General features: G+C 42.2%; 1 protein-coding gene across 1 annotated transcript in view; it reads right to left on the minus strand.

The window, feature by feature from the left end:
- Window positions 1–1,156: 1,156 nt before the first annotated feature.
- Window positions 1,157–27,847, minus strand: part of LOC139646550 (protein diaphanous homolog 3-like) — a 213,607-nt gene continuing 186,916 nt past the window's right edge. Inside the window, 1 exon segment of the mRNA XM_071522452.1 lies at window positions 1,157–3,066. Within this exon segment, the coding sequence (XP_071378553.1) occupies window positions 2,696–3,066 (371 nt within the window). The 3' untranslated portion in view covers window positions 1,157–2,695.

The following is a 27,847-nucleotide window of genomic DNA, read 5'->3' on the forward strand; positions in this document are numbered from 1 at the left end:
CTCATGGCTGGAACACAGGCCTGTGAGTAATGAAGGCTCCCTCAGCATAACAAGATCCTACCCTCCTTATGCTCTCCTTCTCATCTCAATTTGTAGTGTCTATGAGGTTAGCTGGTCATTTTCCTTCTTTTTTCCTTTTCAAAGGAAAAAGATAAGTGGAGCTCACACGTGTTTGACTAAAATTCAAATTTCATCTTTTTTCCCCCTCATATCTTAATAAGGCAAGTGCATACAGAGATTGTACAGTCAATAGATGCAGTTCCAAGTGCTTATTTCTGATTTTGCTACCAAAATGTAGTCCAGCTAATCACAGTATTTTCAAGTAGACTTGTAAAAACATCTGACAGTGAAAGAGAGGGACAGCCATGTTGGTCAATGGCTTCAGGAGAGGGACAGTAATAGAAGACTTCCCCTCTCTTTGGTCATGTGAGCAACCTCTTTAGTGCCTCCCTCTCTCTTTTCTTTCTCCTTTCAGGCATTTAGTGTGAATTAAGCCAGAATGACAGTGTCCGTGCCCCAAGTGTCTCCAGTGGGATCTCCTAGGGTTTGGAGTCAAACAGCACCTGGTCAACTCCCAAGCAGACCAACCACTCTCTTTCTCTCTTCCATGCACACACATGGAATGCATGTAACATGAGAATACTATGAATCACTATGATGTAAATTCTAAATATAAATTGCAGCGCAAAAAAATACATATATTAAATATATTTAAAACACCAGGAAGCTGTGTAATAAAGGCCTACATGCTTGCTCCTTCATGCTCAGTATCCTGTGGTAAATGTTTATATAAAGGTATGTTGAAAATTCTACCCTCTGTTATTCTAATACCACAGAATAATTGAAACCAACAGCTGAAACACAGAGACCTTTTTATGACTGATTTTTCTATATTTTTACTGTTTTCCCACATTTTAGAATAATAGTAAAGACATCAAAACTATGAAATAACACACATGGAATTAGGCAGTGACCAACAAAGTGTTAAACAAATCAAAACTATCTTATATTTTAGATTCTTTAAAGTAGCTGCCCTTTGCCTTGATGGAAAGGCAAAGGCTTTGGAAAGAAATTCATACATCAGGCATCAACACTATTTATATTTGTCTAAGAAACACATTTCAAGCATAAGCTTTTAGATCAAAATGGCTTTAAGATAATGAAAATCATAGTACATTCAATCAGGTGTGTCAAAACCTTTGACTGGTAGTGTATGTTCGGAATGGTCCCAATTTATGAAAACACACAAACACATTTTTTCCCTTATTTTATTGTAAATGGGTCTACAAAAGAAATGATTCATTCTATCACAGCTTGCCAAAAACACACCTGTAAATAATAGATAATTTCAATAGGAATCTAGGAGCATTGGGCATTATTTGTGGTTGACTTGCCACTGGATGAACACACTTCTTTGTGCCAGAGGATAGAGAGCAGTACAGTTGGTCACTTTGCCTTTATGCAGTCTGTCCTCATGGTATATTGATCTCTTTACCACCAGTGACACAGAGACAAAACAGTCCAGTACAATCAAAACCAACTCGTTAAATTACATCTATTACTACAGTAATTACCTGTGAAAAACAATCATACAGCATAACTCCAAAAATAGGCCATTCTCTTTTTCTTTGTATACATGTTTTGGAATGCAAATAACATTTCTATAGAAAATACAAATATTGAGACCAATGATTTGAATACAAAAGTTATTTTCAAAGACACCCCATCTCCTCCATATGGAATGAAATGGATTGAAAGAGGAAGAAAGAAAGAGAAATAACATAGAAAAACAATAAATGACAAAAGGTAATAAAAGCACAATTGTTTTCTTTTCTTAAGTGAACTTGACTAATGACATGCAATTGATTATAATTGTGTGATATGTGATTAAAACTAGAATAAACATAGGCCAAGATACTGTGATAAAAGTGTAAAATAAATGTTTTCAATACTATTGGGTCAGAGGCAATTATGAGTAATGCCAATTACCTGAAAGAATTTTAACGAGAGTATATTGCATACTATAGGATTACATAGAAAGTGCATAACAATATTGCATATTGTGTTTTCAGAGGAAAGGCTATGTCATATTACTATTGTTGTGAATGTATAAGCTATAGCCAAATGTTTTGGCAGTGCATTTTTAAAGAATAAGTAGACATCCAGCTGTATCTATGTAGCTGTATTTTAGTGTAGCTCTCCAGCATACTATATGACACTAATGATACTGATCATATCCCACTTAACACCTCCAGGGCGTACAACTCTAGCGTAACCACTGAATGACAACTTTAGAAAAACATTCTCCATTCCTTGCAGGTATTACTGAAGACAATCTGGGCCAAGATTTAACCAGCGGTCTGTGCTGTAGCAGACAAAACAGAAAATAGAGGATTTAGAGGAACTCAGCACCACCAATTTACACTGAGCATTAATAGCATGGTCTTCAAAGTTCTGGAAATTTCAAAAATGCCCTTGTTTCTATAGCTAATGTGCATAGTTGCAATTTAATTATCCAATCAAGCCCCATGGGTGCACTCTGCCACATCTTATTTTATTTTATTTAAACTTCTCTTAATGACAAAATAATTTCCCCTTTTTTCTTGGTGTACAAGCTAGGTTGTTCAAGGTAACCCTTTCAGTTGCTTCGTCAAGTGTGTGTGTGTGTGTATGGGGGTTTATTTTAAGGTGAATCTCATAGGGCTCTGAGTCGAGCCAAGAGCGCCTCCACATCCGACTCTCCATTGGTGGTAGAGCCGCCGATGGTAGTGCCAGTGGAGGATGGCTGGAAGGCTGCGGGCTGTGCTTCAATCTCTACCGCTTTCTCCATCGCCTTTTCCCTCTCTCTCTCCACCGCCCTCTCTCTGTCCGGCCTGTGGCTGAGACCTGGGGTGTGCCTGTACCTGTGCCCCGTCTCTGTACACGCAGCAGCTTTGCTCCGGGCTGCAGATGGATGGCTCTCGGCCTCGTAATGAGCCTCCTTGGCAGGAGGGCCTTTTGCCAACACCGAACCCGCATTTATATTCTGCCGAGAGCGAGACCTTTGTAAAGGTGCCTTGGTGTTTTCTGTGAGGAAAAAACAGAGAGAAAAAAGGAGCAAGGGAAAATGTGAGAACGAGGGAGGAGGGTGAGAAATAGGCGAGATTTCGTAAAGAATTTTCTAAAGACAGCTTCTAAAAGTGAGACTGACTCACGACATAAATGGAAGCGAGAGGGGGTAACCAGAGACTGAAATTGCAAGTCAGTAAGGAGAAGAGAAAGGTAAAAAGAGAACGAAAACAAGCAAGCGAATACACAATGAAGTGTCAATCATGCTGCAATACAAATGGCAACGGCGATATAACAGAAATAATTAGGAAGAAAAACAGAGCAGCACTTTGGTACATATACACACACACACACAAGATATATACACATACAGAAGATGCATGTAAGATATGTAAACATATGTTACACATGAGCACACTACACGTACTGTTAGTCTGAATGCACATATATACACAAACACACTCACCATGCAAGTTCACATATACACACAGCGATGAAAACGTATTTTCTGCAGCAGACTGTGGCGCTCAGCCAGCCCACTATGATGAAATGGATATGGCTGATCAACCGCAACAGAAACTCAATAACATCAATTCTACTTCCCCTTCCCTTTTTTCCAATCTCCCAGTCTCTTTCCCTTTACTCTTACATGACACCCCCCCAATCCCTTGATTCCACTACCATCCATTTTTCTCCCTTCCTCCCCTCTTCATCCCAGGTCTCTGTCCCCCCACAGTAGTCCACTTTATCTTTCTCTTATTTCTCTTACCTCCCCTCTGCTGCTCCCTTCCCTCCTCTATCCCACTCCTTCCTGCCCTCCCCTCTGGTTTCTTACTTACAACACACAGACAGAGACAGTGGGACAGAGCGACGGCCCAGATCAGACCTACGTTATGAATTATAATCCCCTGAGTAGATCTTAGACTTCATCATCAGTATGTGTGTGTTGGAGAGAGAGGGCAAATCCATATTCATGTGACCTTGAGCGTGAGGCTGAGAGGAGTGGCGGGAGGAAGACACCACCGCATTTAAAGTTTCCTGAGCCTGAAACGTCTGGCAAACAGAGGAGTGGAGCACAGCAGAGCAGAACAGAGCGGCCCGCTCTGTCAGCCAATCGGTAATGAGTTTGGAGCGTGGCCAGTCAGTCATGACAGTGTGTTTTATGGGCCGCGCTGACGAATGACAAGGAACGTCCCTGAACACAACCTCTGACAAATAAATAAGGATAAAGGGAGGAAAAGAGAGCCGACAAGGAGGAACCAACGGCAAACTTAAGCAAGGAAAGCTAACGATTACACACAAACGCACGCTCATACTCACATTGCGGCATTCATCTTGTACATAACACAAGCAATTCCATGCTGCTGCCAGACAAAAACTCGTTAGGAAAACAAGAGGCAGTGGGGGATTTTTCAAGGGTGAAATGAGAAGACCGTGTGTTGCTCTGCTGCTGTGACTTAACATTTACCGCTGCTCTGTAAATCCAAGTCTGCTCTCATTATCTCACCCTTTTTGCTCCCTCCCTCCCCCTCTCTCTCTCTGTTGTTGCAGTCTCAGTTGTAAACGATGACAATTATTCCCCTACTGTGGTTCCTCCCACTTCCTACTCCCGTACTGTCCCTGTCCACCTTCTCGCCTCTCTAAAAACTCATCATCTATCTCCTCATGCCCGTTTCTTCCTGTACAATCTGGGCTATTCCCCGCAAACACTTACAAACACATATCCTTTACAAACACTGACATACGCTCAAAGATTCAATGTGCTGACTGGTCTTCTACTGAAATGTATAATCTGAAGCCAAGGTCATCGGCCCTATTTGGACTGCTAAAACGATCAAGTGTGGTATCAGCATTTTACATTTTAATATCCTGTTTACACTCCTGCTGCTGAAAACTTTGTGGGTCAAGTAATTTCTGTCATCTTGGAGAGAAAGATAAACACACGCATGCGGGTATTGTCACACAGCGGTTTTGACAGAAGGAAGGCATCCAATCTCTGTTACAGCTAATTCGAAAATTTTAATATTTCATAGTCTGCTTTGCAAGAACCCCCTGATGACCAGAATGAAAAATGCATACTAGTGAGGAATACAAAGTACTGAATCTAGATTTACCTATTTAAAATTCAAAAAACAGTCAAAGAAAAAGACAGAAAAACATGCTTTAACAAGGCTTCTCATCCAGAAGTGCATTTCTTTTCTCGTTAATAGGGCCTTCGCTTTCAGTGGTGAGTGTGATATAAGAGCTGGCAGGTTCAGCTTCTTCTCTCTCTATCTGTCTGTGCCACCTAGCTGCCCCTTCCTTTGAAGACTAGTTAGCTTCTCAACTTATGCCTTCATCTTTGCTGTAAAACACGTTCATGAGATGTAAAACAAGTCTTGCCTTACAGGCTCCTTCGACCAGCTGACACTGGCTGTATAGGAGAAGGAGCAACAGAAATAGCCAAATAGCTGCTCTGGATGGTTTGAGAACATCATCAGGAATTCAAAGACAGAGCCAACGTCTTTTATTAAGTGTGTGCGGTGATGGCAATTCACACGAGTGCAAAACTGCCCCTGTCCAATATGAGAAAAGAGTATAAGTGAGACGCATTTCTTTTTTCCATCTGCAAGTAGCAGCAGAGAGGAATTCGCATTTCCTCATGTCAGATCATTTGCTCCATTTGCATTTGCTGCTTCAAATCATGTAGATGAGCTTTTACTCTCATCTCCCTCTCTCCTCCCTTCCTCTTGTGAAGTTAGGTGACGATTCCGACTAGGAGGGGGAGCGGACAGGCAGGCAGACTGAGCAGACAGACAGACAGACAGTGAAAAGTGTGGACTACAGCAGGGCTCGTCTTTCTTCTTCTTTTCATCCACACAGTGACTGTTAAAGCTAGAGCCCCCCTGCTATTGCGGTGGCAATGATGTCATCTGCATGAAGAGATGTTCAGAGGTTGGAGCAAAACAATAATGCACGTACAGTTGCCTGGAGATTGGCATTTTATAATGTCAGTAAAACATGAAAAACAATATGCTCCTGCTAAACTACCAGTCCATTCGAGTCACCAGTCTGTCGCTGTCATCTATTTTGCTGGAGGGGAGAAAAGAGAAGAAGAGTGGTGCAAAAAGAGTGATAAAAGAGCTGGCAGACTCAGCTTCTTGTCTCTCGACTTGCTTTTAGCTTTGCTGTAAAACGTGTCTACAACATGTTGAACAATTCTAGTCTCACAGCCTGTAGTCCTTTAACCAGCTGCTGACAGTGGATCTGTAGCAGAATAAGCCAAGTGGAATCTCAAATGAAACAGCCTAATAGCGGCTCTGGGTGGCTCGAGAACATCATCAGGAATTCCAAGATGGAGCCATAGCAGTTTATTAAACGCCTGATATGATGACATTTCGTAGGACTGTAAAAGGCCCGTCCAATAGAGAAAACTGAGTGTGAAAGGCATTTCTTTATTTCCATCTGCAAATAGCTGCAGAGAGGGACTCACATTTTCCTCTTGTCAGATCATTTGGTCCATTTGCATTTGCCACTTCGAATACTGCAGATGAGCCTTTCCTCTCATCTTTCTCTCCCTCCCCTTCTCTCCACTCTTATGAAGTTCGCAGTATTTGATCACTCTAACTAGGAAGGGAGAACGCAGACAGACATACAAAAAGACAGACAGTGAAGTGACTTTCTCTCTACAGAGTGACTGACACAACAAGTTAAAGTTAGCTTGATCAAACACATACTCACATAGCTAGCTGGCTTGGCAGTTTGCTGATGGTGTTGTCTAACGTTGACTTGTTTGCTTTCTTTTTGTGTCTACAAGTGGAACATATGGAATGGAAGTATGACAGACTTAGATTCCTGCCAATTAGGCACAAAATGCACAAATTCCAGTCAAAAACTAAACCGTTCTTCAAGCGATGGTTTGGGGAGGAAATGATATGGCTAGCACTAATCACTATTGTAACTAATGCCTACCCAGGAAATGGGGTAAGAAAGCTGGTGTTGTAGTTCGCCTTCAGCAATGAAAGCATCAGCCACTGATGCCTAGCACAATCCTTTCAAGTGTCTGAGCCTGAGCCTAAAAGAAGGACAATATAGTGGCCATTTACACAAACTCTAGGGGCACAGATGACTAAACTCTAGGCGCACAGATGATGAAAGCCGTGTTGCTGAGAGGGGGAGAGGGAGAAAGGCGAAAAGTAGGAAGGTACATGGTTTTGGTCGCCGAGCGACCAAAATAAACAGCCCTGCCTCCTCAGTCATTCATTGGTCGCCCGTTGCAGTGTGACAGGTGATCTGCGCTGCACCGGCTCTAAACTTGAGCTAATTTAAACTTTTTCCACTCTGAGCTCTGTGATGAAAAAATGCCAGCCACATCGCAGCACTCTGCCAGGCCGCCAAATGTGAGCAGGCACGTCCTTCCATTGAAATGCATGGAGTTCAAAGCGTTTCTCCCTAGTGGCGCTTCTCTGTGTGAATGGCCAACCTTGTTTCTTTACACACAAGACTTTGCTGACTGTGCCATGATGCGTTTCACTCAGACCTAGGTAGACATGCGGCTCCTCAGTCCAACGATAATCACGCCTGGCTTCTCCTTATACAAACAGACTGCACTGAAGAGTCAAAAGAGGGGGGCAGGAGTGTGCTTCTCTCAGCCAGAAACGGTGTGCCAACTCTTTCCCAGTCCTGCTCACAGAAGCAAGAAACCCTCACAATTAGATATAGATCTACCATGGGGACCTGCTAAGAAAAGTGACCTCCATCATTCTGGCAGGTATCTATATTCCACTGCACGCTGGGGCTACTTCTTAGGAATTTATAGCACTCTACTGCCTTATTATACACACAGGATAATTAGGAATTTGTCTCTCTGCATATCCCTCTGTGTGCATTTCACCAGAAGGGTTAGAGCACAAGGCCAGCCACTTTGCAGGGTGGGTTAGGGTTAGTGTCTTGCTTAAGAATACTTTAACTGGGATGGACAAATTGGCTCTTGCAGGGATCAAACATGTGACCTTGCAGGTTTTGTACAGTGTCTTTAATCACCTGCCTTAACCACCTACCTCGCAGCAGCTGGTAGCCCACACTGGCTACCAGCCTCACTGAGCTCACCAAATTTTCACCCAGATTTGGCTGCACGTGTAACCTTGAGGAAAACAGCCTAGGTTTACACAACAGACCAGATACAATAAAATTATTTTTACATTGTTCCTGTAAAAATGTATGTATTTCCCCAATGTATTTCATGCAGTGGCAAGGGCTCCCCTGGGTCAGCCTGATCACAACATAAACCTCTTCATCCCCATATACTGTTAAAAACTGAATTCTATTAAACCATCTGTTAGGCCCATTAAACAATCATCCCCTGAGACAGCTGACTGGAAACTACTGAATGGAATGTTTATTATTTTAAAAGGCATATACTAGAATTGTTTACTCAGGTATTTTTAAGTCCTTCAGCCAAGTGATTGCTTCTGACAGTGATTTGCATCAGCCTAGGGACACATGGACCTTGCTCTTATTCCTAATTGTTGGAGGTTAGCAATAGGGGGCACATGACCATTCCTGATATGGTTCTGGGTGCACCAATCCTCCTTGGGAAAGCTGAGCCTTGGGGGTTGCTGTGTGGGTTTTGTAATGAGGTGATTGTGGTGAAAGGTCAGTGACTACCATTTTTGAATCCAGGTATGGTTTACGTTGAAGCTGGGGGTGGGAGGGTGTTTAATTGATTTAGGAGAGGGCCGTCTATTTTGAAAATGTCCTTGTGGAATTGGGAATGTGGGACATTTCCAATGTTTGATGTTAACAAATTTTTCAAACATTTCTCCTGTGTTGCCGCCATCTGAAACATATCAATGCAAGGCTAAGAAAGCGAGGACTGCTTCACTATAAAACCGCACATACCATAATGCCCATGAACTTTGATCTTGTTAGTTGACTTTTTTTCACCATAATGCCTGTGAACTTTGGTCTTGTTAGTTGACTTCCTCCAGAATTTCTGAATGTGTGAGTGTATAAGACTTCTCGACTTATCTTTATTAGATCGGATTTATATAGTTCAAAAGCCCCTGCCCCATCCCACTCTATAGTTATTTATTATTCTGTCAAGTGTCATTTAATCATTTGCTTATCACAAAATGGAAGAATTTTGTTTCCAGAATAGGGGGTGGGGGGTTAATATATCAAATCAAATAACTGTATTTATTTCCACTTGGTATAACTACCCCTGAAAACCACAATGTTACTTACTCAGTTGAGACTGTGCATAAATCTGGTATGAAAAGAATTGTTGTGAACAAGTGTGTATTGTGCCAGTTCAAGTATGCATGGCTGATATTGGAATTTTTTAATGCATGCAAAGCATGCTTCTGATAAAGTACTAGTTCATCACAGAATCTGTCCTCTACCTTGCAGGAAAGAGAGAGAGATAATCATACTGTGGTTCCATTTGCCTGAGAGATCCAAAGGCTTGATGACTACATTTAGCTTTAGGGTCGGCCAAACCCCCAAAGGCTCTCCTTGCCATTTATCTACCTTAGAATAGAACGAGCGATGAAGGAAGAAGGAATGGGAAAACAAAGAGGTGGAGCAGCAAAAACTGTACAGACAACAGACTGAACTGATTGGCTGGGTTTGGGGTGGGCAGGGGGTGACAGTATTGAGGGTAGGTACCAGCACAGGGATAACTGAGTTAGCAAAAGTAGCAGACCAGAATCGGCCCTTAGCACCTCCCTTGCTCTAATGGATGGCTGTGCATTGCCACAGATATACACCATATATGCAAAACAACCTCACTACTGTGTCTATGTGTGTGTGAGTATGAGAATATGTGTACTGTGGTACAGAGAGAGAGAGAGAGAGAGAGAGAGAGAGAGAGACTTCACCTTAAAAAAGGACACTTGCAGAGGAAAGCTAAATTTAAGAGCTGAAAGTGTATGGTGTCATAAATGTGTGTGATGAGCCAATATGCCCCAGTGAGTCTTTTAGAAAGTAGAAGCTAGCGGGCAGCTTGTTAGCCTGCCTGTGTGCATTTGGCTGGCTGTAATTAAAGATCATTACCTGGCAGCACACCAGTCATCGAGGCTTTGTCCCTTGCTTGTTAATGGTAGTTACCTGTCTGTCTGCAGAGCTGTCTTTCTAGCTTCACTGTTAAATAAACGGATAGCAGAGACAGGATAAGAGTGAGGAGGAGAGGCAAGCAGGGATGAAAGGAGAGTGGAGTTGAGATGAGCAAATTGGATGATGAGGGACAAGAGGACAAGATGGACAGAGTTAAAAGAACCCAAGAAAATGGGATGATTTGCAGGAAATAATCGTGATTTCGACTAGAGTAAAATACAGAGAGAACACAGAGGGAGCAATAAGGAGATAGGAGGAAAGGAGATAAGGATTGGTGGAGGTAGATTGTTGAAAGAGCACTATAACAATTCTCATGGGTAGATGTGCAAACCAGCCTAGTTATAGGTAACTGAAGCCTGTCCTGCTGTAATGCATATCAAAGTGTTTTCCTTTGTTGAGCTGTGATTTGACTCCCGCCTCTTCTGTCTCTTCTAACTTGCTTGAGTACTTAACACCCCCAAGTCTTTGTTGAAATACAGAATGGGAAAAGATAATAGTGTTAGTGGAAAAGCAGCATAATTTGGAAGCCTTTTAGAAGCATGTGTGTGTATCCAAGGCTGGATTTCATTTTCCAAAAATGAAAAATGCTCTCTAATACAGGGGATACATGTATCCAATATTCTCTGGCATGAATAGTCTGAGCGACAGAATCTTATAAAATATCCTGATCGTGTTATGGTCCAAATGTATGCACTGTCTGAACATTGGGTAGATTATGACAGGTTGCTATGACGTGTAGTACCAGGTGGAGATTAACAGAATAACCAAAAATGCATAATGAGCAATTGTTGGAAATTACTCCATAATGCATGCAATAAATAACATTTTAACCATAAAATGAGTGCAGAGCTGGGTGTCCTGGTGGCTGTTTGTCGCATGTCATCCCCCTCTCTCTCCCAATCTTTCCTGTCTCTCTCTAGTGCAAACTATCAAATAAAGACTAAAATGAAAAAACAAACAAACAAACAAAAAAAACGTCTTGTTACAGTGTCTAGTATCATCAACATAGTACCACCGTTTAGGAGTGATAATCCCCACACATTCACCGCCTCTGAACACTAAATTAGAAATTTAAAAGGCTTAATACTAATTTGAACTCTGTTGAGTAAGAGAAATCCCCCCGGTGCAAACTGATTAGGGGCTACAGAGGGGGAGAGACAAAGTCTTCCATTTGTTTTTAATGATTGGGAGATAACATTTGTTTGTGCAATTCAGGAGAAAATTTAATGATGATAACAATGGTAAAACTATAGGCACAAGCGGCCATTACTGGGGCCCAAACCTATGGGGCAAATGATTTGACAGTGACAATATCAGCTTGATTCATGATTATGGAAAAGTTCTACATCTCAACGACTACAGCTGAAATGTTGCCTGACATATTTTTGAAATTTGAAAAATTGTCCTGATGGTGGAGCTATTCACCATGAACAAATGTGGTCAAATTTTGCCTCCTCTTTCAAGCAGGTATGTGAAGTTTGGATGAGCTAGCATTTAGGAAATCTGCCTCCCTTCCTGTTTATGCATCTTTGCTGTCGTGTTCTTTTGTGTGTCACAGCCAAACAGTTACAAGTGAAGAAAATCTATGGTACAAATGATGTATGCCATTGAAATATGCTGTAAAATCTGGCGGAGATTTAAGTAATTTTGTTGAAAAGATTTTTAAAAAATAGTTGCTATTGCAAGGTTGGACTGATGGTGGCAGTATGGAGCGTGACCAAAGGTGGTCACACTTTGGGGTCCATTCCAAATATGCATCTGAAGTTGCTCTAGCATGAAGCGTTTAGGAATTATGCCTCACCTCCTGTTTGCATGACTTCACTGTCAATTCCGTTGAGATTGGATCAACTTTACGGGAGAAACAGCAAAAAAATAGATTTTGCATAAAATTGGCGGAGAAAATATCAAGGCGTAAATTAAACCTGTATACGCAATAAATTTAGCTTGAGCCAAGGAATCAGAGGAGACAAAATTTTGATTCTAAGTTCAGGAGTTATTGGCCAAAATGTGAAGTTGTTTGTTACCGTGTCACCAACTGGCTGATCGGTGTATTTTTTGTTGCCTGAGTAGTGGGAGAGATTTGAAACCTATACACAGGAAGAAGAAGAGGAAGAAGATGATCCTAAAAGGCAATCTATAGAGAGAGGAACTGGGGTCTGGATAAGAGCCAGACTGGTTCAAGAGAGAGAATGGGGACAGTTGCCTGACATTTATAGGTCACCCTCTATGACTCACCAACAAACAAATCCATTGTAAATATTGTAAATATTCTTTCACCGGACACGCCAATGGCCTTGACAAACACAACTGCATACATACATATACAAACACACACAGACGTATCCACACATTTAACCTCCAATGCATAAGCCAAGAGATGATTCCCTCACATAAAAATCAAATGGTGATGAAAGAGTGGGGCAGGGGGCGGGTAAGTGTGTGGGGGTGGATTGGGGTCGGGGCAACAACCAAAAGGGAGAGACGTAGGGGGTATGAAAGGGCTGAGTTGGCGCGTCCCCCAGGTCCTCCGCCCCTGAGTATGAACCCCAGCCACTGTGAGCTGCAGTGAAGCATGACATCGCGTTAGCACGCCTTGGTGGGTCTAACAATGTCTCCAAAGAGAGCCTGGTTCCCTGCCACTAGTACTGCTCCCCTACACATACTACTGGCTCACACAGCACAGAATACTCTGAGAATCCATTCTGAATAAACAATGGACAGCTGCTATTTTTATGGAGCGCACCATCTACCTCTCCACTGTGGAATGGATGATATGCTAGGGATGTGACGTTTTCCAAGATGATTGAATGAACCCGTTATGACATGACAAATCCATAAAAGCAACTTTAAAAACCCCCCCCAAAAAAACACCTATTGATTAAAATCAACACAGACTGCCTGTCAAGAGTTGTGTGTCATTGCAGGTTTGACCAGTGTATGTTGCTACTTACAGATGAAAAATTTCATAACAGTGCAATGGCCACCATTGATGCCATACTAAAACTATATGTAATAACAGTATTGTACAGTGATTTGGATAAAAGCAATCAAGTCAAATAAAGATAGTGACTTCCTGGTTTGATGCCAGTATGTTTGTTATTATCCGTATCCTTCGTTGCAAACGGTGGCATCTAATCTTCCCAGTTTGGACTAGGGGGAAGACTTGGTGAATGCCAGGGGCCTAATGTATAAAACTCTTTTTTAGATTTATGAATCCCTGCTTTCATGCATTGTTCTGTTTTATAAATTTCAGTCATCATGAAACTGTGTGTACTTGCATGAGCCTATTGCTCCAATTAGCCGTAAATGGATGTCAACACACACCTGTTTAAACTGGTTTGGACATACACACCAATCATCACCATGGACCAGAGAATCAGACTCGTTCTCTCCTTAGTCTTGCATTAGCAACATCCTCTAACAGCGACAAAGTAGCCATTGTATCGTTACGCACTGCTATATATGGTGAGCCATAATAGCCTATTGATTTATCACATGAGTAGGTTAGGGTTATTTATGATCTGATATCTGTTATTCTTATTCCCACAGTGTATGATTTGGGTGACAATATGTAATGCTATTTAATGACGCTAGCATAAAAATTTAGAAAAAAGGATGTTAACGCATACATCTATAAATGTTATTATATGAAACTCTATTGAGACCTTATAGGCTACCATGGTGTGTTGAAAAGATTAAGGCTCCAAATAGAATGTTGCACAAATTCCCTTTTTCGACATTCTCCTTGTCAATGAAACATCGCTATATCACACCCAGCTCAGCTGACTCAGAAGTAAAGCATGCGTGGAGGTACTCACATCCTCACAGCACGTTCTTTTTCCCACGGCGCAGCCGAGGGCATCACAAGTCAGTCAGTCAGTCAGTCAGGTAAGACTTACTGAGATGTTGCTTTGTGAGATGGCCTCTAGAGGGCGTCTTTGACTAAAAGATGGCCTCTCGCCTACAGGCTACTGTATGGGCAGCCCCATACTGATAATGCCATATTGAATCCCACACAGAGCTGCACTCTTCACCGACAATTTACAGACATCCACATCTTCTGCTGTCCTGCAAACCTTAACGGTAAATAACATTATTACCTGTGGTATGTGACGTTGGTGGAATAGGTAATTTAACCGATAAACGTGTCGCGCTAGCCAAGCATTGCTCCCACACACACCGAGCCCCACTCTCTGCTGTTAATTTACATACATCCACGTCTTCTGTTGCCCTATAAACTTTAACGTTATCACCTGTGGTATTTAAGTGACGTTAGTGTGTTCAATTCAATTCAATGCACTGAAGCACTGAATTGAACAGGACACACGCGGGTCTGTACAGGATCTGTGCTTGTTTTATAAATACCAATTCCTGTGTGGAAAGTCGCGCATACATTCTTTTTGTGCGTATGCATCATTCATATATCTGGCCCCAGGTGTTCATTGCACGCTGGAAGTGGTCAAGTGGACCACATGACGGACATCAGGGGCAGTCATCTTTACGCACACAGGCCAATGTCCCATAAAAGCCTGCGAGCCATACAGTGTCTGACAGCAGCTCAGTCAAAAAAGGCTGAAGTCACAGATATTTTTTACACAGACATTAGAAACAAGTACAAGGTCATCTTGTCAATTTATACGGTCAGACAGAAAAGCAAACATAAGACTTTAAGATATAAACTGATCAGTCAGCCTGTATTACAAAATGGAAATACACCTGGCAGATGGTTCTAGCAGCCTGGGCTCTTACTCCTGCTTTACTCTAATTATATCTACATGCAGGGTAATGGACTGAGAATGTTTCCTCATACAGGGACAGCATCATCTCCTGGGGTCTCTCTCACACACACACGCACACGCACACACACACACACACACACACACACACACACATCAGACAAACACAGCTAGACAGACAGACAGACACACACACACACACACCAGTGCATACATGCACACACACGCACACACACAGTCCTCCTTTCTAATAAGCACTGGCTATTTTATTGATACAGGTGTATAGCCAGTATCCCGGCATGAATTAAACATCCCTAGGTTTCAGGCTCTGCTACCTGTTGTTGTTTGTGTGGTTGCTGCTGGTAAATATCCCCAACAGTCATAGTCTAATGCATATGTATTTCCCCTCGGTGGCCTCACACTAACTACTGGTGTCTATCAGTCTCTTTCTCCAGCAGCGCACACCTGTCACACTGGGAGAGGAGAATATTGATCTGTGGCCCTTCACGCACCTCCAGACACAGACACAAAATGCACTCACAAGCATGCATCCACAGACAGAAAGACAGACGGATAGCCAGGCAGACAGACAGGCAGGCAGATAAGACAGACGCACACATTCCTCTCTTAGTTTCCAATCAGTCAGTAATGTGGATTAATGAACTAGCTGACTGATGAGAACTACATGATAGACAAAGGATCTCCTGGTCTATTAGCATGTAGAGGAGCACAACCAATAGACTCCTCCTCCTCCTCTCTCTTGTTCTCACACACACACACACACACGCACACACTGCAGTGGAAATGGAGAACATACTTGACAGCCTCTCTCGGCCATTTATATCCGTAAGACATTTTTAATGCTCATTTTTCTGATGAATGCTTTTGCAAGGAAAAAGGAGTGTGTTTGATTGCAAGTAAATTGTGAACAAAATTCAGCGCCAAAGATTAACGATCCACATTAATAAGAATCAAAGCTGCTGTAATATGTATGTTTTTACTTTGCCGGTGGCATTTCTGGTTTTGTTTTCACACTGGCCAAGATTAAGGTGAGAGATATAAGATGTAAACCCCGAAACATTTGACATGATTTAATAGGGGCTTTTTAATTTAATAATACAATTAGTCATTTAATAACACAGTTCCATGGGAGCATATCGCACCCATCACACCAATTAGTGCAACCTAAAAAAAGGCTGATAGCACCCATTGTCTCCACATCAAAAGGTGATTAAATAATTCAACTTCCAATTGAAGTCTCTCTTTCATTCTCTCTCTGGTAGTCTCTCTGAGGTCTTTCTTTCTTGACATTGTTTCTGCTGCCAGCGGAGGATGGGGGGTTGTGTCTAACACTCAGGCCGGCTCTGACAGCTCTCAATATGCAGGGCCAGTCCTGCCAAACAGACTTATGAATTCCAAACAGCCCGGAGTCATGCTCCATATTTCATTGAAGTTGAATATTTAAAAAGATCAACCCACTCAAAACCCTATAAAACCTATCGTTCTGGGGCCTTGTGTCCTAAAAATAAAATCGCATCTGCCATATCGCATTACAGACGGCCACATCAGCCTCCATCTCTTTACTGTTTCCCTCTCTCTGTGTTTCCCTCTCTCTCTTTGACAAAACCCATCTGGTAACCAGCCTGTCTCCATCAATGCAGTTTTTGCTCTCTCTCTTTCAAACAACTGCACTATTCTTCCTGCTTTCTGTATCTCATGCACTGCCTTTTTCTCTCTCTCACTCACTGAAACTCACCGGTTCTTTCTTTTTCTGGTACTGTAACTCTCATTATTTTAGCCATCTTTCAACCTCTTGTCTTCGCAGGGGATCACATAGATTATCGGGTAGGAAAAATTGTTCTCCTCTTCCCTCTAACATCAAAATGGACCATATTTGTTAGTTGTTGTTTTTTTTCCTTCAAAGACAAAGTGCATTTTTCAGACTGTACAGTTAAGGAGCGAAAGTGAAGAGAGAGACATACGACAGCATAGCACAAGTCAGCATTTGATCTAAACTTAGCCATCAGGATGGCCCTGAAGTACACTTCCACAGCCTGTTGTCAACTTCCCTCAGCATACACACGCATACACATACATACACAAACACAAACACAAACACGATTAAGTAAGCACAGAACAACTTAGGAATTTGAAGAAAGTACAGTGTAATTGGTCAGGTAGAAAACTGCCACTGTCATCGCTCAACATATGTGGCTCCATATGTTCACAGCAGTGTCTATGTAGTTCTTCACTGTATATTTGTTATATCCTAATTATACAGTTGAAGATAAATGGTTATTTCTAGGGATGCACCGATACTGATACTGGTATCGATATCGGTGCCGATACCAGGCTAAAATGGAATATCGGTATCAGAGATTTTACCCAAGACTAAAATCCGATACCCAAAGCCATGAGCCTGTCTTGATTTTATGCATTTGTGGCACAGAGAAGCCTGCATTTCTCAAATGGTGGGAAAAACAAGGATTTTATCTCAATAATTTTGTCTATTGACCCCAAACTAAGGAAGTAAGCCTGCACTGTTCAGTAAATGTAATGGATCGGATTGGTACTCGGTATAGGCCTATACTTATTATATATACTATTATATTATATTATATTATATTATATTATATTATATACTATTTTTTTTACTCGTAATCGGTATTGGCATTGAAAAGTGCTATCGTGCATCCCTAGTTATTTCCCCTGTAAATACAGTAAATAGAACATGGAAAGATGAATATCTGACCATGTTTGACCATATTACAGTGTTTATGTTTGATTCAGTATTAAAATGACTTAAAATGACAAATAGTTCTGAGAGGAAAATGGGCCACAGCTTATTCCCAAAACGCCCCCTCTAATCCTGATACCAACTGGATTCAAAGGAACGCAACTGCAAATTGCACTGACTGATATAAAAAAAACAATACACCAGGCAGCACAGTATCTTGTCATACAATATGGATGCAGCTTTTAACTGAATATGAATAGTTTACTTCTAGAGCTGAAGCCTCAGCTGTGTGCTTGATACACTCTCCCACCGGCCGGCCATTCACATGGGACATATGACAAAAGTGTGATTCAAAATCGTGTCAATTGCTGGTTTTAGAACTCAGGAGGTTTGTAGAGAAATTATTCATTAATGCATCGTGTGTCTTTGTCAGAAAGAAGAGAGAAATGACTGGAGAGAACTAGGATTTCACAATATAGAACACAAGAAGGGCTTTATAATTTTATCTACAGATTGAAAATTATGCTAATGTTACGCTTCCACTTGACTTTTCAGTCAATCTTTGACAAATAAACATGCCCGCGCACACAGATGTACAAGCACGAGCGCACACATACACCCACCCACGCTGTCACATGTGAAATTTTCATAATTGGCAGAAAAGCCAACTGGTGTTTTTCAAATTAAATCAAATCAAATCATACCGGAGTTAAAACAAAGAGACAGGCAAAGCATGGGGCAGAGATTGTTGCAATGACAGGTTGATAGTGATGTTGCGTTTAGTTAAAACAAACAAGAGATGTCTGGGCCAAAGAATGCATCACTACTGACAATACAATGGAGGAAGCACAAAAGGAAAAAGAGCAATGGTGATTGATAGGAAAGATGGTGTTAATTAATATAGCATTGGTGGATCTTTGCGTTTGGCAGGTGCTGTCAGTTGCTAATATAAGGTGAGGGTAAGGAAGATGGGTAAGGAAAGACAAAGGACAGTAAGGGGTGGTGTGCATGTAGGTGCTGCGGGCGGGTGGTCGGTGTGATGAGGGAGTGGCAAGGTAGGTGTGTGTGTGTGTGTGTGTGTGTGTGTGTGTATGGGGCCGTCTGTCTTCTGCTCAGCCGCCTGACTCTGTGGACCATCACTGAAACGAAACACCACCGCGGTGCTTCGGGGTAATATTCCTGTACTCTCCTGGAACCACTGGAGCTTGTTGGCATATCAATGCAATTAGAATCGTGGCTGTGTCCCAGTGAAGGTCAGCCAGCGCCACTCAGACCAAAATAGAGAGAGAAAGAGGGAGAAAAATAGAGAGAGACACTAAGAGAGAGAGAGAGAGAGAGAGAGAGAGACAGAGAAGACACAAATTAAGTGACAGTGCAGCGTGGCCGGGTTTAGCTCAGAAAGCTGGGCAGCGCCTGTCCAGAGGCCTCTTCCTCTATCACACACACTCATACACACTTACTCACACACACAGACACACAAACACAGGCCTGGCAATTAAAAAGACATGCATCAACGGTCTGTGCACCTCTCTGAAGAACATTCATACATACGTTAATACATTTACACAAGCCCCACACATGTAAATGGACACAGGCATTAGGCACACTGTGTGCAGGCAAATGCATGACTATTTTATATTCTTTAGACTACTTAGAAGTGATGGCTGACCAGCCTTGTTCCATCCAACGACCCCTGATCAATGCAGCAGACAAATGAAGCGTCAAAATAGGAGGCTGTACGCACAATGGCTCAGGGGAACACATTAACCCAATCACCTCGAAAGGTATGGATCTGCCTAAAGAAAGTCGCCGTTCATCACACACCCCGGTCCTCTGTAAGCCGGCCATCAGTAGGCCAAGGACAGTGGTGTTGATGAGATTGGAACATATTGATTTTAATCAATAGAGCGCTGAGCAGAGGTATGTGACCTCCCCAGACGAGGAAACAGATGTAATTGTGGAGCTTGTTCCTGTAGCCAGTTGTTAGCAGCACTTCTGAAAACACCCAGGGGAGGACACTCTAGCTGAGTGGAACCTGTAACAGTGACCGGTGTGTGTGTGTGTGTGTGTGTGTGTGTGTGTGTGGGCAATGAATTATTATTTGAGTTCACATGCATATGTGGACGTAAATTACATCACTGTTATAATACGTCTGTGTATGTCTGCGCATTTACTGATGGTTCAACGCAAGCATCCCCAATACAACTGTCTGGCCTGAGGGAGAGTGGAAAAGTGCTTTATTGTAACTGTGTCATCCATCTCATTCCTATTGAGAGCTCCCTAGGGGCTCATAGCAATCCAGTGGTGCCCTCAGACATGTTACATGGGTAAGGCTCGGCAGTCCATATAGTCAGCGGCTGTGTGGACAATACAGTGAGTTAATATTGTAAAAGGTTGGCAGAGGAACACTGCCAAGGAATCGTCAAGACTGTGAAGAAGACATGTCTGAATGACAAATGAAAATGCACACACACCCATACACATGACCTCCCATCAACGATCACAAAGAATCACAAATACACTTCTGCTGACAGAGTACCTGCCACACATGTACTTGCACACATACACACACACACACACACACACACACACACACACACGTATGCAAGTATATTGCAGAAGTGCTAGTCTCAGCCTTGACCTATAGTAACCTGCGGTGCAGATGTGGAGCGGGAGCTGTTTATAGTGTGTGTGGGATAATTAGCTTCTTTGTGCAGGGTCAACAATCTATGCTTACAGTCCATGATCACCACCTACGCATATATGAACTACCTTGAAAGAAATCAAAGCAAACACACACACACACACACACACACACACACAGCCAGCCTTGGCATTGATTCAGCAAGTCAGATCCACAAAATAATAGCTAAATGTGTTTTTGTTTTCTTTAATCAGCCAATGAAGAAAACAATGGCTCAGTGTGAGACATCAGTGCATACAGGAGCGCCTGCGGCACAATCCTACCTGTAATTACTACAACACCCATCAGCACAACACACACAAGACAAATGAAGGAACAAAGAGGAAAAAAGAGGGAGTAACAAACAAGTAAATAACATCAGACGAAAGACAATGCACCCTGACAGCATGCAACACCCTGTCTCTGGGAACAATCAGTGAAGCTTTGGTGCTGTTGTCTGTTGCTAGCATTGATCAGACAGGAAATATAAAACAGGGGGCGAGAGCAGGGCTGTGTAAGTGTGTGTGTGTGTGTGTGTCTGTATGAGAGTGTGTGTATGCGTGCTTGAATGTGTGTACGTTCTGACTGCTTTGGAAAGTTGTAGTTAGATCACTGTTATTTCAGCTAGAGCTGCCTCATTATCATTAAAGAGAAAGAAACATTCTAGGCTCACCAGACAGAAAATAAACTAAAATATTCACCTAAAATTACATATCATACCACAACAACACCAACAACAACAAACTTACAAAAACATAATCCTCTGTATACCCAGTGAGCAAGAGAGGACCTACTTCAAAAATGCATGTATTTTGTTGTGGTGTTGTGGTGTTTTGCAGTAAAGGCACAAACAAATGACTAGTGTAGCTGGTGTATGAGGACAGGGGCGTGAAGCAAGGTATTTATTGCTGAAACACCAGCCCAGCCTGAGAGTTTTGCCTTGGTACAAACAACATGTCACACTAATAAATGGAACAACAGACTCCAGCAGAAGCAATTATGCCAAAATGCAGAGAGGAATTCAATTGGTTTCACTCCTTCTTTCAGATGGGGAGAGTAAATATTCCCTAAGTTCTAACTGGCAGCAGGAGCTTAGAGAGGGAGATTGAAAGTGATAAGAGTGCAAATGTGACTGGTTATAATTGCCTTTCTAAATACATCACCCTGGTTGTAATAAATACTCATCAGGGGCTAAGTGCAGGTTTAGTGCAGGTTTCCAAAAGTCAAATTTAAATAATTTTCAGCCAGATTCAAGTGCACTGTCACAGTTATTTTTACCTTGCAGTGACAGAATTGATCATGCCGTACCAATCATTTCCTTTAATTGTGGAGGAGATAACATTTTCCTGCAATTGAGATAATGACCTAATGAAGACAGTACTGAAGTGTACTTTCCAAAATAGAGGGATGGATGAATATACCTCATCCATTGCAAAGCTGTGACTATATTTTAACTTTACTGTCTTTTTGACAGTTGGTTAATTGAACTCTATCAATCTATTTTTTTTTTTTTTAAACTAGCAGACATGGTCAACACAGAGCTATGGAAGACTGCTACTGTTGAAAGGGCGTGCCAAACACTCACCCTGGCTCCCACACATGCAGATACAGTAAACAACACAGGAGCCGAAGTGATAAGCAGAAAGGGCAGGGGGCCAAGAATACACTGAGCAACAGAGGGAATCAGAACGCAGTGTTGCAGACAACACTTGACCTGAAACCTAGTTCATAACACATCCATGACACCTGAACAAGAGCTTCAAAACAGCTACATGGCAGACTCAAAAATGTGGCAGCTAAGCCTCACTGAGACTCCCAGAAGCAACTGGAGTCTCCTGGCTGCAAGAATTCCACTGTTGCCATCCACATCATGAGTGGTCAGACATCCCGCCTTCTCAGCCTGACATGCAGCCATGGCAATTTTAGCTACATATAGCTGCAGACATAGTTTATGATGAATGGGACAATGAATCAATTAGCTAGCTAGTTATGTTAACAAGCTGTCAGAAAATAACCAATGATTGCCTGTGATAGGCAATGATGATGACAAGCAAGACTGCTAGCATTAATTTTAGCTTGCTGACACATAGCAAACTGTATGCTAAAACAGGTGTAGTAGAGTCATGTTTAAATTTTATTAGAATCTCAAGTTAATTATGGAATGAATTGATTGTGCTCCCTGCATTAGACAAATCCTCATATGTTGTGGAATGTTTAATTTTGACTGCCAAATCCCAACTTTCAGCCCCAAAATCTAAACATTCCACCTTTTTTTCTCATATGTTTCTCTCAATATCAAATGGGTGGAAAAAAGATCCATTTTGTATGTTCTATCATTTTTTTTTTCTCCTGTTGGTATCTCAACATATTGACTTAGTGATCAAGCTAACATGTAACAAACAGATAGCATATTATGCTGTATGGTCCCTGCTCGATCCTTTATTTTCAGCTACAACAGGCAGAAGTGCACCACTGCTCCATGTTCAAAAGAAGAATGGCTCAAGATCAGTTTATGAATTCCACACCTTGCACTCATATAGCCTAGCCTTCATATCTGGCCCTGCCTAGCTGTAAAAAAAAACAAAAAACAGTTGAAGTCAGACAATCAAAGCAGCAGCCTCTTCATGCAAGGGAGATATGTTTAATTCCTGTATTGGCTTACTTGGTTTTCTCTCACTGGCCAATGTCATAATGGATTAGACTACACAGTGAGTCATATTAATTGCAATGAATGTGAATTAGTCCAATATAAAGTCCAAAGTTTAATATGTGCAAAATGACGCAATACTAAATTCAATGGAAAGAAATTGAAAATGCAAATACTCACTGAGATGAAACAAAGTGGTATTTCAAATTTGCTTGGTGTTGACAGGGTTTTGTGTTATTTTCTCAGAAATGGGAGTGATTAAAAAAAAAAACAGGTATTGAGGGTAGTGCAGTCTTGTTTCTTACAATTAAGAAATACATCAATCCTTAACAGATTTAGAGAAGGTGCTTTTATCTAATCTCGTTTAGACTACTGAAACTTTTTTCCCTCTATTTCAGCTTCTTCAAAATGCAGCAGCTTGTGTTCAACTGGTGCTGTAGATGTAGAGAGAAAAAAACACAATTCTCCAGTCTTCTCTACCGGAGCACCGGAGCAACAGATAACAGAGAATTCAACAGTTCAACATCACTTTAAACGAACTTGCACAGATGCACACAGAAGGGAACGCGGATCCTGAATGCTCCCCTGAGGTGACTTTTAGATATGGCATCCAAATTTAGGTCTGGAGATTTTCTCTTGATCTTTGCTCTGCATTATACTGATAAAAAAACTACAAGATCAAATTTGGACTCACTTTTAGGCAAAGGTATGCCACACCTTGTCATACCCAAATGACACACATAAGCATGCAGTCTTACTCCATTTTTTCTGATTCTGATTTTTCTGATGACTGCTTTTGTGTTGGAACAAAAAATGTATGGAGCAAAACAGACTTCACGAATCACATAAGCAAAGGGTTTTCCACTCAGTTCTAATAAGATGAATAGCCAGCTTGATAAAATTGGGTTGTAGTCACCAAGATCCAACCAAAACATTGAGTTGAGGTTGAAGCTTTACAAACAGGTTCCTGGAACAGCACCAGCGCTATCAAAACAGAAACCTAGCGGGACGGACTGTTACGGGGTGGAGGATGGTGACTACTAATAGGCCAGCACCACAGGTGGGTGAAGAAGTACACAAAGAGAGAGATGGTCTTTGTAGACCTTATGTTTTCCACGCAGCAGGTACACACTCACTGCTGTGAATAAAACAGAGGATATGGAGAAAAACGAAAAGCAAACAAAAGAAACAGAAGGGTTATGGGAAAGAATCACACCTTTTCATTCTCTCCATCACAACATCACTGACCTCCTGGCATGGGGCAAGCTGGACACTGGCATGGCTAATGTGACTTGATCACCTATGTACACATGAATGCACACAAACACACACACACACACACACTATGTACCAGATATACTGTACATCCCATTTTCCCTCACCATAGCAACAGGCACAAGACACCTAGTGACTGGAGCACAGCTCCAGCATATGAATCCTTTATACCTAACTACCTGGTCCTCATTATAACCCGACTAGGTGACCTGTTTGAAGCCAGCTGTACACATACAATATTAGTGAGATGGCCCCAAGACACAGACACAGACAACATTATACATGGACACACAATATGCTAATGTCTCCACCTCTGTGGCTCCTGTTTCAAAATGCCACTGGCATTTTATACAGGAGGACTGTGACGAATCCTGACAACATCTCCCTTGTTACTACTCTCTCCTCCTCCCTCCTTCCCTCGCTCCTTCTTTTTTCTCAGTCAGAAGGCATCTCACTGGCAAACAGACAAAATACTTTTGCGGCAGGGGCTTTGGCATTTGTATAGATGGAGAACAAGGAGGAGAACGGAACTGACACTGTCACTCTCCATAATCTGTCTGCTGGACTGGGGACGGGTAGATGGGAAGGGAGGAACTGGTGGGAGTGGCGAGGTTATCAGAGGAGGGGGTGTATATTCACACAGGGCATATACAAAAGGAATAAATGAAAGAAGGGGGTATAGAAAGAGAGAGGGGGAAGTTATAGAGAAAGAGGATAAAATGATTGAGCAAAGAGGGAAACGCAGGTTGCATGAATGATGAAAACAATTGGCTATGGGGGAGGGAGGGAGTGCACAGTCAGACAGCACAGGGAGAGGAGAAAAGGAGGGTAGGATTTACTTTCACCTGTCAACAGCACTTAAGGCCACAAATACATACAAAGCTACTGCCTTGTGGGCATTGGGACAATGTTAGTGTGTGTGTCTTTGTGAGAGAAAGATGATTCCTCTCATTGATGTAGTTTCAGCTCAGACGTCACTACCTAGTGACGTCTGAGCTTTCCGCAGCCTTGGGTCTCCTATTCCTCTCCTGCTCTACAAATACTACAATGTGGCCAATGAGGGCCATCAAGGGAAATATGGGATTCAGTGTCAATAAAGCTGGCACTGTGTAAGTGTGTCAAAGGGTGTGAGAGAGTGTGTGTGTGTGTGTGTGTGTGCGCGTGCGTGTGTGTGAGAGAGAAAGAGAGAGAGAGAGAGAGAGAGAGAGAGAGAGAGAGAGAGAGAGAGAGAGACAGAGAGAGAGAGAGAGAGAGAGAGAGAGAAAGAGAGAGCGAGAGAGAGCATTTGACAATTGTAAGCGTGTTTCAGAAAATGAAACGGTCCAAACCCACAAGTGAGTTACTTGTCACTTCACTGCAAATGAAACATGCATCTGTGCTCATTTAATGAACCGTATGCAAATCCTCAGTCAGGATATAGTTACTCACGCTGGTTGAGAGCTGCTGTTTAGGAGTAATAAGTTTAAATTAAACTGACGGGAAAGAAAAGCCCAGAAACTTTACCCAGAAAAGAGCTCAGCTCTCCCACTTGACTGCCTCAAACCTGTCTCTCACACTGCATCAATCACAGAGGAAAGATCAGTTGAGAAACGCATACCAAAGACTACAGGGCCAAAAATCCAACTCTATAGCACCTGAAAGAAAAGGGAAGCTGATGGAGTAGGGAGGGATAGAAATGTAGGGTGGTATAAGAGGGATCAGCAGGAGAATGGATTATCTACAGCATGTCTCCCTAAGTGAGCCGAGTGTTGTCAGTCTGACACTGCAGAGGCTAAATTTTTTGTGATAATCTATTGATTCTCCCAAAGGCAAAATTAATCTTGTCAACCTCCTCCCCTCCTTCCCTTCCTCAAAGGAAAGCCAATATGCAGGGTCAGTTACAGAACAGCACCCCTGCAGCTGGTGGCGATTCAGTGTCTTGCACTACACCCGGACCTTCAGGTTTAAGGACGGTCTCCCTAATCACTTGACCAAAAATATGAATTAAATCAGGCTTTTGTACAGTACAGTATATCCATTCATTATGATGGTGTTTCTGTGTGCCTGACTGTGTGTGAGCAGCTGCCTGTATGAGTGTGTGTCTGCAAGTGAGTGAGTGAAACAGGGAGAGAGAGAGAGAGAGAGAGAGAGAGAGAGAGAGAGAGAGAGAGAGAGAGAGAGAGAGAGAGAGAGAGAGAGAGAGAGAGAGAGAGAGAGAGAGAGAGAGAGAGAGAGAGAGAGAGAGAGAGAGAGAAAGAGAATGCACATGGCCTGCCAGTTTGGGTTCTGGCGGACAGTGACCTTGTATGCATGATTAGTAGAGCCACTGGGGCGTGATTGGCCCTGTTACATTATTCTCCCTCTCTCCTCTTCCTTCCTGTCATCCCTTATTCATCAATCTAACTCTCCTTCACTCCCCTTTTCCTCATGCTACCTTTATATTTGAAAGGCAGCGCGAGAAATGGTTCAATTTACTTGGCTACGTATGAAAACACTTTTCTCTTTCTTTAGCTCTGCGATTCCATTACTCCGTAATCCCATCCAGCAAGGAGTCGTGATAGTATTTTAGACGTTCAGGGCATCGTGACAGAAAAATAAAAAAAAGTGTTTTGACAGGCACAGCCCCCACTTGTGTAGCGCGCCTTTTCCCAGGTGGTAAAGTAAATGCTGTCCTTTGAAATAAAGCTGGACGATTTGTGAAAATGTGTAGGAAGTGTAGAGGTCTCACTACGCTGTAAAAGGCTCCTTTGGTGCTCCTAATAAAGAAATAATAGCACAAATGCATAGGCATTGCAGATCGACTTTAATGACTGGACGCTGAATGCTCCTGTCACTAAGAAAAGGCAAAAAGCTTCTCACAGAGTTGACGCTGGTTTCCTTCAAATTTAGTCAGAAAGGAAACCTATTTCAGTAAATGGAGCATTTCTTCTCAGTCATTGTAGATTGAGTTTTTAATGTTCTGAAAAGCACACAGACATCCCTAACAGGCAGAATCGAGTTGAAATGGAACAGCCGTGACCCTCAGGTAATGATTTGAGAGGGGCTGACATTGACAGACGCAGGTGAAGACATTTGAATGACAGGGGCAAAACGACGCTTGACGGCCAACCAGTTAGGGAGTAGTTTCAACTGTCATTTCTGTCAACATGGGACATGAGAAAAAGGGGCGGGAGGGAGGGAGGGAGTGAGAGAGAGAGAGAGAGAGAGAGAGAGAGAGAGAGAGAGAGAGAGAGAGAGAGAGAGAGAGAGAGAGAGAGATCAGACAAACAGAGACAGAGAGAGCTCCCCGATATATTCCTCAAAAACTAATCAATCCTGCAATCAACAACAGTAGGAGGAGGCTCCAGTATCCATATCTATACTGTCGAACACCGGAGGAAAAATAAAGAACATGTGGCGGTGACAGCAAAAGCAAAAACATATCATGCACCCTATCTGATAACAAGGTGATACAATTGAAAACAGCACGACAGTAATAATAGTTGAGAGTTTCAGGAATTACTGGGAGTGAGTCACAGAGAAACGTACGTTTGAGAGATAAAACAAAGATGAACAGACAATATACGTCAGCGGAAAGATCACATGGGAGAGACGAGTATGTATTTTTAAATGTGTGTGTGTGTGTGTGTGTTGCAGGCATAGTGTGA

Source organism: Centroberyx affinis, unplaced genomic scaffold (genome assembly GCF_046629955.1).
Source record: "Centroberyx affinis isolate AG114_WGS23_722 - 3 ecotype Tasmania unplaced genomic scaffold, CSIRO-AGI_Caff_v1 ptg000992l_1, whole genome shotgun sequence".
Taxonomy (NCBI): domain Eukaryota; kingdom Metazoa; phylum Chordata; class Actinopteri; order Beryciformes; family Berycidae; genus Centroberyx; species Centroberyx affinis.